General features: G+C 49.0%; 1 protein-coding gene across 2 annotated transcripts; it reads right to left on the minus strand.

Moving 5' to 3' along the window:
* Positions 1–2,475: 2,475 nt before the first annotated feature.
* On the minus strand, positions 2,476–10,518 carry KCNJ9 (potassium voltage-gated channel subfamily J member 9). 2 transcript variants are annotated; one of them, XM_018565255.1, is made up of 3 exons: positions 10,300–10,518; positions 5,384–6,333; positions 2,476–2,816 (listed from the first exon to the last, which is right to left on the minus strand). In XM_018565255.1, exons 2-3 carry the CDS (start codon positions 6,315–6,317, stop codon positions 2,500–2,502), a joined length of 1,251 nt encoding a protein of 416 aa, XP_018420757.1. In that variant the 5' UTR covers positions 6,318–6,333; positions 10,300–10,518; the 3' UTR covers positions 2,476–2,499. The 2 variants fall into 2 exon arrangements, with proteins under 2 accessions (XP_018420757.1, XP_018420758.1); XM_018565256.1 differs by lacking the exon at positions 10,300–10,518 and adding an exon at positions 7,081–7,466.
* Between the last annotated feature and the right edge of the window lie 95 nt (positions 10,519–10,613).

The following is a 10,613-nucleotide window of genomic DNA, read 5'->3' on the forward strand; positions in this document are numbered from 1 at the left end:
CCCCCCCCATCTTCACTCTCACGTCCCCAAGTGGTATTTGGAGCTCGGTCAGTTCTTCGTTTCATGTTTACAGGTCTTTTACCAATACCGTATAAGGTGCAGTACCTCACAGCGACCAATCCGATTTCACCTCTCACTGCGGACATCTGTCGGAATATTGAGAGCTGACTTCTGATTGGTCAGCCCGTGTGAATGGACCTATTAGATGGCACTGCTGGTGCCGGTTGATGGAGGAATCCAGCACCGGGTACCATAGACGTCACTTCCCCTCATTCCGCATTGCTGGAGTCGCACGACCGCGTATACGAGTCACTTTCAATGGACTATTTCGGTGGCCATTTTTATACACTGATTACCCACCTGCCTACGCCCCCTCCCCCGGCCGCCATTGTTGAAGGGGGCGGCAGGGCGGGCTGTGAAGGAAGAATTGGTGGTACGGTTTTTAATCTGAGATGTTTTTTGTGTTTGTGTTGATTGTAAGTCTTGGGACCAACCACTCCTCTCTCCACCAGCTGCACCGCTCTGTACGGCTAAGTCGTCTCTTGGTACAAAGCTTCCTGTCCTCCCACCCCCCACTTTCTGAATTCCACTGTGATTGGCTGAATCTGCTGACTACTAACTGAAGCAACCAGTGACGAGGAATTCTGCCAGCTGCACTCTGGGAAGGACATGTGCCAGTTTGTATCAAGAGACAACTTAGCCCGGAGCTGTGATTGGTTGCAGTTTGGTGAAGAACTTACTAATAATTCTGAGTCTTCATGATGGCTGGAGGAAACCTCCATGGCTGCCATTTCCATGAAATAAAACGTTTTGTCACACCACTGTTGTTCTGTATATTGTTTCCACGATGAGACGGGGGCGGAGCTATGTGGCGTTATCAGGGCGACACACACAAGAACTGTCTGCGTTTCCCCACAGGAGCCAATCAGAATCAAAGGCTTTGGATGGAGTGAGAAAGGGCGAGACCCCCTGTCCACAATGGGAAGATTCCCATCACTTCCTATGTTGGTGACATCCAGTCTCACCGGGGACAGGAAGTGAGGGGGATCTCCTGGCTGAACAGCTGGCTCCATGCTGATTGGCCGGGAAGCTGGCTTTCCAGCCAATCAGCATGGAGCTGACTGCCTGGCCAATCAGGAAGCCACATTATATAGCCGATCGAGGTTCTTACCCTTCTTCACTCCAAAACTAAAACAAAGTTTAACTTGAGCTTTGACCTCATTATTTCCCAACTCGGTTTATGTTTTTTGAGTTGAAGAACCCATGTTGTGTGGTGATTGGACCGTTTGGGCCAAGGGGAGGAACCCTCTGAGACAGTCCACCACAACCAGCTAGATTCAGACCAGCACTGATCAGCAGATTGGGATCTGGTTGTTGGGGGAACACCGAGTCCTTGCTTCAAAGGTTTTGAGATAGGGATGCACCAATACCGTTTTTTCGGTATTGGATACGAATACCGATGCTTTGCTTTCGGTACTCGCTGATACCAGTGCTTCCGCTGGCATGGAGCAGGCTTCCCAGGCCATCAGGAAGTCGGGCGGTGAGTAATGACATGCCACCCGGCTTCCTGATTGCCTGGGAAGCCAACTCCATATTGTTTGGCCGGCTTGATTCTGATTGGCTTCCCAGCCAATCAGAATCGAGCCGGCTTCCCAGGAAGCTGAGTGGTGAGTAATGACCTGGCTTCCTGATTGGCCAGGCAGTCAGCTCCATGCTGATTGGCTGGAAAGCCAGCTTCCCGGCCAATCAGCATGGAGCCAGCTGTTCGGCCAGGTTGATGCTGAATGACCAGGAAACCGGCTTCCCGGCCAATCAGCATGGAGCCAGCTGTTTTGCCAGGTTGATGCTGATTGGCCGGGAAGCAGGATTCCTGGTCAATCAGCATGGAGCCGGCTTCCTGGCCAATCAGGAAGCCGGGAGACGAGTCATTACTCACCACCCAGCTTCCTGATCGCATGGGAAGCTGGCTCCATGTTCACCTATGGTATGACCGGGCAGAGGAAGTCGTCCTCTGACCGGAAGTTCCAGTATCAGGGAAGGCATCGGAGCGTTTGGACGATACAAGGTATCGGCACAGATACAAGTAGCGGTATGGGTGCATCCCTACTTTGAGAAATGGGTCCCTCAAAGGGCGGAGGCAACACCGGGGAGGGTGCATTGCGTGTGTGACCCCCCCCCCATTAATACACACACAGCTGTAAACTGAAAATCCATTTTATTGCATCGGTCATCGCTCATCAGGAATTTTGCAAAATGCGAGTGTAATAAATGACTGGTTCTAAGGTATATCTGTGGAGTGAGGTCAATCCCCAATGACTGGATTTAATGACCATCCATGAGGTCACCAATGGCCGGCCCTACTGTCCATCTCCTGAGTGTGGTCAGTCCCCAATGACCAGCTCTAATTTCCATCCATGACATGCGATCTGTCTGCAGTGGCTGGCCCTAATGTCCATCTCCGGAGTGTGGTCAGTCCCCAATGACCGGCTCTACAGATGGTCACTCAGAGGGTGTCTGCTCGCTCTCCGGGCTGGTGATGCTTCCATTCCTCTGCTTGTCCTGTTTCTCCATCCCTTCCTCCTCCACCTTCTCATCCAGATGGCTGGGGATGGACCAGTACAGGTGAGCGTCCATTCTGGCGGCGGTCTCTGCCAGCTCTTGGGCACTGCAGACTGGGGTGGGAACCTCAAAGGTCTGGTGGAAGGTGTTGTAGTCCACCTCGTAGAAGCCATCCTCCAGCGTCAGCACGGACATGAAGCGATGACCCCACTGCACTTCGTCCGCCAGGTAAGAGCTGCGGGCCTGGCACGTCATTCCTGGAGGGAGGAGAAGAGACCAGTCACAGATTGTATTACATTTATTCCTGCAATAAAGTCGCCGATCAGGCTTCGTTTTCTCTTTGCTATGTCTACATTTTATTGGCAGCTGGGGCCTTTTGACACGCCAAGATGATATAATTTAAAGTGTAGCTCCCAGCAGCATCAAGAGAGAACCATAATCTTTTTTTTTTTTTTATCAAGCTGAGACTCAAACTATAAATATGTAAACGTGTCATGTGGATGTATAGCTGATACCCTTGTACTTGTCTTACCTTAAAGCTACCACTAGAGGTCACTAAAATCCTACGGTCTATTGACTGGCAGGTGCTCAAAGCTGTGAGGTAACCCTCAGTAACCACTGGCATGAGACAGAAGTGGTTTCTACTGGTTCCAGTAATGTTGAGAACGGCTGACGCAAGGGCAGTGACCCTTATGGCACCTAACAGTGTATGATGAGAGTCCCGGGTGGTGGTTGCTGTTGGTAACACAGAGGCCTACCCTCTACACCAGGGGTCTCAAACTCAATTCACTCGGGGGCCACTTGACAAATGTTTTTCTCCCATGGGGGTTGCTCGCCATATTTCATACTTCACTATGGACACTAATATACTCACAAAGGGCCGCATTCATATCTGTAAGCTTAGGTTTGATTAGGGATCCCTGCGTCAGGAACCTGCGTTTTCCTGCAGCAGGAATCCCTAACCTGACAGCGGTCACCCGTCCAAGTTAATGATCAGGTGACAGCCGCTGTGTGTAAATTCCTGCACACCACATGTAATGGTATGTGATATGATTACATGAGGTTAACATGGATGCCTAATCGACCCATCCAGGGATAGTGATTGATTCCTAACCTCCTGTAATCATATCACATATCATTACATGTGGTGTGCAGGCGTTTACATACAGCAGCTGTCATCTGATTGGGGATTCCTGCTGCAGGAAAATGCAAGTTCCTGATGCAGGAATCCCTGATCGCACCTAAACTTACAAATGTGAATGGAGCCTAATACGCTTCCCCCCGTACACATAAAAAAAATACACTATTTCCACCCCCCATAAAAAAATACTACCCCTGCACATATAAAATAATAAACCCCTGCCCCCCGCACACACAGAATAAAACAAAGAGCCCTCTGTCCTGCTTACCTCTTTGCAGGGAGGAGGCACGATCTCTGGTGATCCACTGGTTGATTAGGAAGGTCTAGTGCAGACCTTACTAATCCATCCTTTTGGCCACCGCTCACTGAAGGATTTCAGAGCGCTGGCCAAAAGGATCTAAGTACCGGCACAGAGAAGGAGCTATGTGGTCTGCATCCAACAGAGACGCAGACTGTGTAGCTGCACTTGCAGGTCAGGCACGCGGTCCGTGAAGCAGGCCACATAGACCAGCAGGCCCGTACTTTGATACCCCTGCTCTACACCCACCATAGCTGGGAGGTCGTCAAATATGGGGTCTCTCTAATGAAAGTCTCCAGGCTCTTCAGAGCTCATAGAGAGTACCAAAGGTATTCTGGGTCATAGTGAGAGAAATATGGAGGCTGCCATTACTGACCTTAAAAAAATATGAGTTCCCTGGCTATTATGCTAATCAGTTGACATCAGTATTTTCTCTGTCAGTGATCTGAAATAAGTATGAATATCAAGGGTCCTGACCTATATGCACAGATGTTCTTGGTCAATGTATGTGGACAGTACAAATTATGTGGACTCCCTTCAAATAACTGAGTTGAGATGTTTCAGGTGAAGGCCACTGTTAACCCTACATCACACAAAGAAACGTAGACAATTGTGTTCCTCCAGCCTGGTGGTAACAGCTTGGGGAAGGTCCTTCTCTGTTTAAGTAGGACTATGCCCCTGTGTACAAAGCCAGCGCTATAAAGACATGGTTTGACCAGTTTGGTGTGGAGGAACTGGGGTGTCCTGCACAGAGTCCTGACCTCAACACTATTGAAGACTTTTGGGATTAATTTGAATGACTATTGTAAGCCAGGTTTTCTCATCCAGCATCAGTAACTGACCTTGCATATAGGCACAAACTCCCAAAGTCACACTCCAAAATTTTGTGGAACATCTTCCCAGAAGAAAGGCCTACTCCATAAAAATGGCCATGGGGCAACTCCATAATAATGGTCATGGTTTTGGAACGAGATGTTTAACAAGCTCAGTGGTGTGATGGTTTGGTGTCCACAAACTTTTGGTCATGTAGTATATTTCAGAGGATTAATTCTCTAACCGTGACGCCCCCTATCTGCGATCTGGAGCCATATAAAGACCATTTCTTTATATGGTGGGTGGGGTCAGCCCCCAACTCAGAGGATGGTCAAAGCTATGATTGTCCTAAAAGATAAAAGTGCCAAGCCAACATGGCTGCCACCTCTGCCTTCCTTCCCATAATCTTCTATACACATAAAAATAATTCTGTGTTGGCTACAGATTGTTCCCAACTCACTGCTTCCTGTCAGACAGGAAATGCATGAAAAGATGGCAGTACCATGGGCAAAATAATTAGCACCATTTCACCATGGCAACCTACACTACAATAAACGGAGAGGAGCACCTACCTGTGGCTTCCACCATTCCCTCAAGGATCACTACCATCTCAAAATCATCCTTCGCCAGCTGCTTTTTGGACACCTCCCAAAATGGGCTATGCTCATTGATTTCATGGCTGATGATTAATGGTGACACCAAGAACAGCCGGTCATCTCCGGTCTCAAATCCAATGTTGATGTCTGTCTGGTTCAGCGGGATGAATTCTCCCTCTTGCGTCTGTTTAGACTTAATAAGTTTGGCTCTAATAGAAGCTTCCACAATGTGCGACTGGCGCAGATCTCCCACGCGGAACATGAGACAGAGTTTATCGTCCCGCAGGGATATGACCGCATTGGAAGAGAAGACCAGCGTCTCGGCACGTTTGTTGGGTTGGGAGATTTTGACAAACATGCAGCCCACCATGAAAGCGTTGACCATGGAGCCCAGGATGGCTTGAAGGAGCAGCAAGATGATCCCTTCCGGGCATTTGTCCGTGATGACCCGATGTCCATAGCCAATCGTTGTTTCCGTTTCGATAGAAAAGAGGAATGCAGAGACAAACCCATTGAGATTCTTGATGCATGGTGTCCACCCCGGATCGTCCAGATGCTCCAGGTCCCCCCGACAATAGGCGATAAACCACCAGATGAGGCCAAAGAAGAGCCAGGTGATGGCATAGGCCATGATGAAGACCAGGAGACTCACCCTCCATTTCAGGTCCACCAAGGTGGTGAAGATGTCTGTAAGATAGCGATAAGTCTCTCGGACATTTCCATGCTGGACATTGCAGTGGCCATCCTTCTCCACGTACCTTTGCCGCCTCCTCAGTTTCCTGTCCGCCTTCTCCAACTTTTCCGCTAGTTTGGATTTTTGAGAGACCTTGGGTTTGGCGTTGTTGATGGTGGGGTCGGGGATCGCGCTGAATACATTGTTATTTTTAGCCATAGTGACACAATTCCACATCACATGGGTTCAGGGTCTGTACAAAACAAAGAAAACAAGCATTCAATATCAGAGTAACATTTTTTGCCACCAAAACATGGAGAAACGCTGCAGAAGTTAAAGACCAGGCAGGCACTTTGACCCTAAAGGAACAATAGCAACCACCAAAAATGACCATTGCCGATCCCAGTGACCTTACATCTGATTAGGTACCGATGTTCATCCCTTCATCCTTTGTTTCTACTAGAAGGAGCACTTCCCATTCACAAATGTGTCTGCAAGCCTTCTCATTTCATGGCACTGTGACATCACTACCTCCCAGTTGCCTCTCTAAATGCTGAGAACCTACATGACGCTCGGGAATGATTGTGATTGTCGTGGGATTTCATCAGACCAGAATATATGTGGACATACATGTTCCCATCTTGAAGTTTACCAACAGCCATGTATTGAGTGGATGTGCTTAAACAGTTCATTAGAATCCGATCAGTTCATCAGATCCCAATAGGTGCTCTCCACTCCCAACAAACCTCCTCAACCAATTCCTATAGGTGCTCTCCACTCCCAAGAAACCCCCTTAACCAATTTTTATAGGTGCTCTCCACTCCCAACAACCCCCCTCAACCAATTTTTATAGGTGCTCTCCACTCCCAAAAAACCCACTCAACCAATTTTTATAGGTGCTCTCCACTCCCAACAAACCCCCTCAACCAATTCCTATAGGTGCTCTCCACTCCCAACAACCCCCCCCCAACCAATTTCTATTCTATAGGTGCTCTCCAGCCCTTCCCGTCATAGGATCTGTGGCAGAGAAGGGGTTAAAGGCTCAGTGCCTCTTTCTCGCGCTCTCTGGTGACTTTTACTAAAATTAGCTCCAGCCTGTGGCGTAAAGTCTGTGTTCCGCAGCACTGTAGCCGCCAGGCCTGCTTCTGTTGTTACCGTGGCAACCGCTTTCAGATGTGATGTCGTCGATGAGGACCAGCAAAGTCCCCCAGATCCGCCATACAAGCTGCGTCCTCCCCGCGCATTACATGTTTATATTATAGACCGTGTCATACCCTCCGCCACGGATACAGGCGTAAGGGCTGATGTCACATGCATTATTCATGGCGGCCTGTTATATAAGAAGTGAAGACGTGACGCAGGGCTGACAGGCAGATCAGGGAATTGTTATAATACAGAGGAGCGGAGGGAAATCTCTATACGGCAGGGCGCAAAACCCCCCTCCGCCATCTTGGCAGAGTGCCGCAAAAACTCTGGAGAGTTGTTTGTGTTAGTAATGCCAAGTGGAGATGTACCTTCTGTAAAATATGAGCCCAGCTGGGGTTGTAATAGGATGGAGGTGACCCTCACACCGGGCAGGACTGCGAAGGGGGGAGTACAGAAATTACTGAACCCACCTGTAAGATAATATGACCCAGAATATAGCCACCGCACCTAATATTTATACCCCCCAGACCCCAGGCTGTGCGCACCCCATTCTATTCTGCTACCCCCCTCCCCTCCCCCCCTTGAGTATTCACACCCCACAGACCTGGGATGATACCCACCCCACAGACCTGGTGAAATACCCATCCTGTACCTCAGACCCTTTACTATACACATCTTGAAGAGACCTGGGACAATACATACCCTGGAGGCCCTGGACTATACACACTCCTGGGACTATATAGTTGCCAAAGTGCATATCCTCAGACCCCAGGTTATATGCACCGTACAGGCTCTGGACTATACACATCTCCGAGACCCAGGACTATACATATCCCAATGACCCTAGACTATATACACCTTGGAGGCCTGTGACTTTACGTACTCCACAGGTCCTGGACTTCATGCACCCCATGGACTATACACACTTCTGGGACTATACAGACCCCACAGTACATATCATGCAGACCACAGACTATGTGCATCCCATGGACTATAACATGCCTCGCAGACCCTGAACTCGATGCACCATACAGGCTCCTGACTATACGCACCCCGTAGACTATATGCACCCCACAGACACTACAATTGACCCAATAGTGCATATCTTCAGATCCTGGACTATATGCATCCCATGAAGTATATTGGATCCCGCACACCCTGGAATAAACTGACCCCACAGTGCATATCCTCAGACCCCGGATTATATGTACCTCACAGACTCTGGACTATATGCATCCCATTAAGTATATGGGATCCCGCACACCCTGGGCTATACTGACCCCACAGTGCACATCCTCAGACCCCGGATTATATGTACCTCACAGACACTGGACTATATGCATCCCATGAAGTATATGGGATCCCACACACCCTGGAATAAACTGACCCCACAATGCATATCCTCAGACCCCGGATTATATGTACCTCACAGACACTGGACTATATGCATCCCATGAAGTATATGGGATCCCACACACCCTGGAATAAACTGACCCCACAATGCATATCCTCAGACCCCGGATTATATGTACCTCACAGACTCTGGATTATATGCATCCCATGAAGTATATGGGATCCCACACACCCTGGAATAAACTGACCCCACAATGCATATCCTCAGACCCCGGATTATATGTACCTCACAGACTCTGGATTATTTGCACCCCATGAAGTATATGGGATCCCACACACCCTGGAATAAACTGACCCCACAATGCATATCCTCAGACCCCGGATTATATGTACCCCACAGACTCTGGATTATTTGCACCCCATGAAGTATATGGGATCCCACACACCCTGGAATAAACTGACCCCACAGTGCACATCCTCAGACCCCGGATTATATGTACCTCACAGACTCTGGATTATTTGCACCCCATGAAGTATATGGGATCCCACACACCCTGGAATAAACTGACCCCACAGTGCACATCCTCAGACCCCGGATTATATGTACCTCACAGACTCTGGATTATTTGCACCCCATGAAGTATATGGGATCCCACACACCCTGGAATAAACTGACCCCACAGTGCACATCCTCAGACCCCGGATTATATGTACCTCACAGACTCTGGATTATTTGCACCCCATGAAGTATATGGGATCCCACACACCCTGGAATAAACTGACCCCACAGTGCACATCCTCAGACCCCGGATTATATGTACCTCACAGACTCTGGATTATTTGCACCCCATGAAGTATATGGGATCCCACACACCCTGGAATAAACTGACCCCACAGTGCACATCCTCAGACCCCGGATTATATGTACCTCACAGACTCTGGATTATTTGCACCCCATGAAGTATATGGGATCCCACACACCCTGGAATAAACTGACCCCACAGTGCACATCCTCAGACCCCGGATTATATGTACCTCACAGACTCTGGATTATTTGCACCCCATGAAGTATATGGGATCCCACACACCCTGGAATAAACTGACCCCACAGTGCACATCCTCAGACCCCGGATTATATGTACCTCACAGACTCTGGATTATTTGCACCCCATGAAGTATATGGGATCCCACACACCCTGGAATAAACTGACCCCACAGTGCATATCCTCAGACCCCGGATTATATGTACCCCACAGGCCCTGGACTACATGCATCCCATGAAGTATATGGGATCCCGCACACCCTGGGCTATACTGACCCCACAGTGCACATCTTCAGACCCCAGATAATATGTACCCCTCAGACCCTGGTCTACGTATATGCATTCCATGGACTGTATAGAATACCGCACATCTTGGACTATACTGACACCACAGTGTATATTCTCAGACCCCGAAATATATGCACACTGCAGACCCGGGACTTAATGCGACCCATGGAGTATATGGGATCCAGCACACTCTGGATTATACTGACCCCCCTCCCCTCCACTGCATATCCTCAGACCCCTGATTATATGCATCCTGCAGATTTTGGACTATTCAAACCCTAAAGTACAGAACCTATAAACCCCAGACTATTGACAGAGCTCAGACCTCATACAGCTCTTATTCACCCACAGACCCAGAATCCTCCATCCTCTCAGCTCCCTGCCTCTTACCTGATGCTGTGGGAGAAGGGGACCGCCTCGTCCATCTTCTTCTCTCTCTTTCTCTCTGTAAAACGGAGCTCCGGCTGTGCAGCCCGAAGACGATTCATCCAATAGCAATGCTCATTCTTCTCTCTCTCTGGAAGCCAGTTCAGCAGGAGGGATGGAGGAGAAGAGCCAGAGAGCTTCCAATACGCAGCACAACCTAGGTGGGAGTCTTTACAATGAGTGACAGGTGAGGCCAAAGAGGGGGGGGACACCCACACACTGCCCCATTACCACCATCTATAGGATGCAGAAACACATAAATATCCATTGTCACTATA

The sequence above is a fragment of the Nanorana parkeri genome, unplaced genomic scaffold (genome assembly GCF_000935625.1).
Source record: "Nanorana parkeri isolate BGI_ZX_2015 unplaced genomic scaffold, ASM93562v1 scaffold823, whole genome shotgun sequence".
In the NCBI taxonomy this organism is placed as follows: domain Eukaryota; kingdom Metazoa; phylum Chordata; class Amphibia; order Anura; family Dicroglossidae; genus Nanorana; species Nanorana parkeri.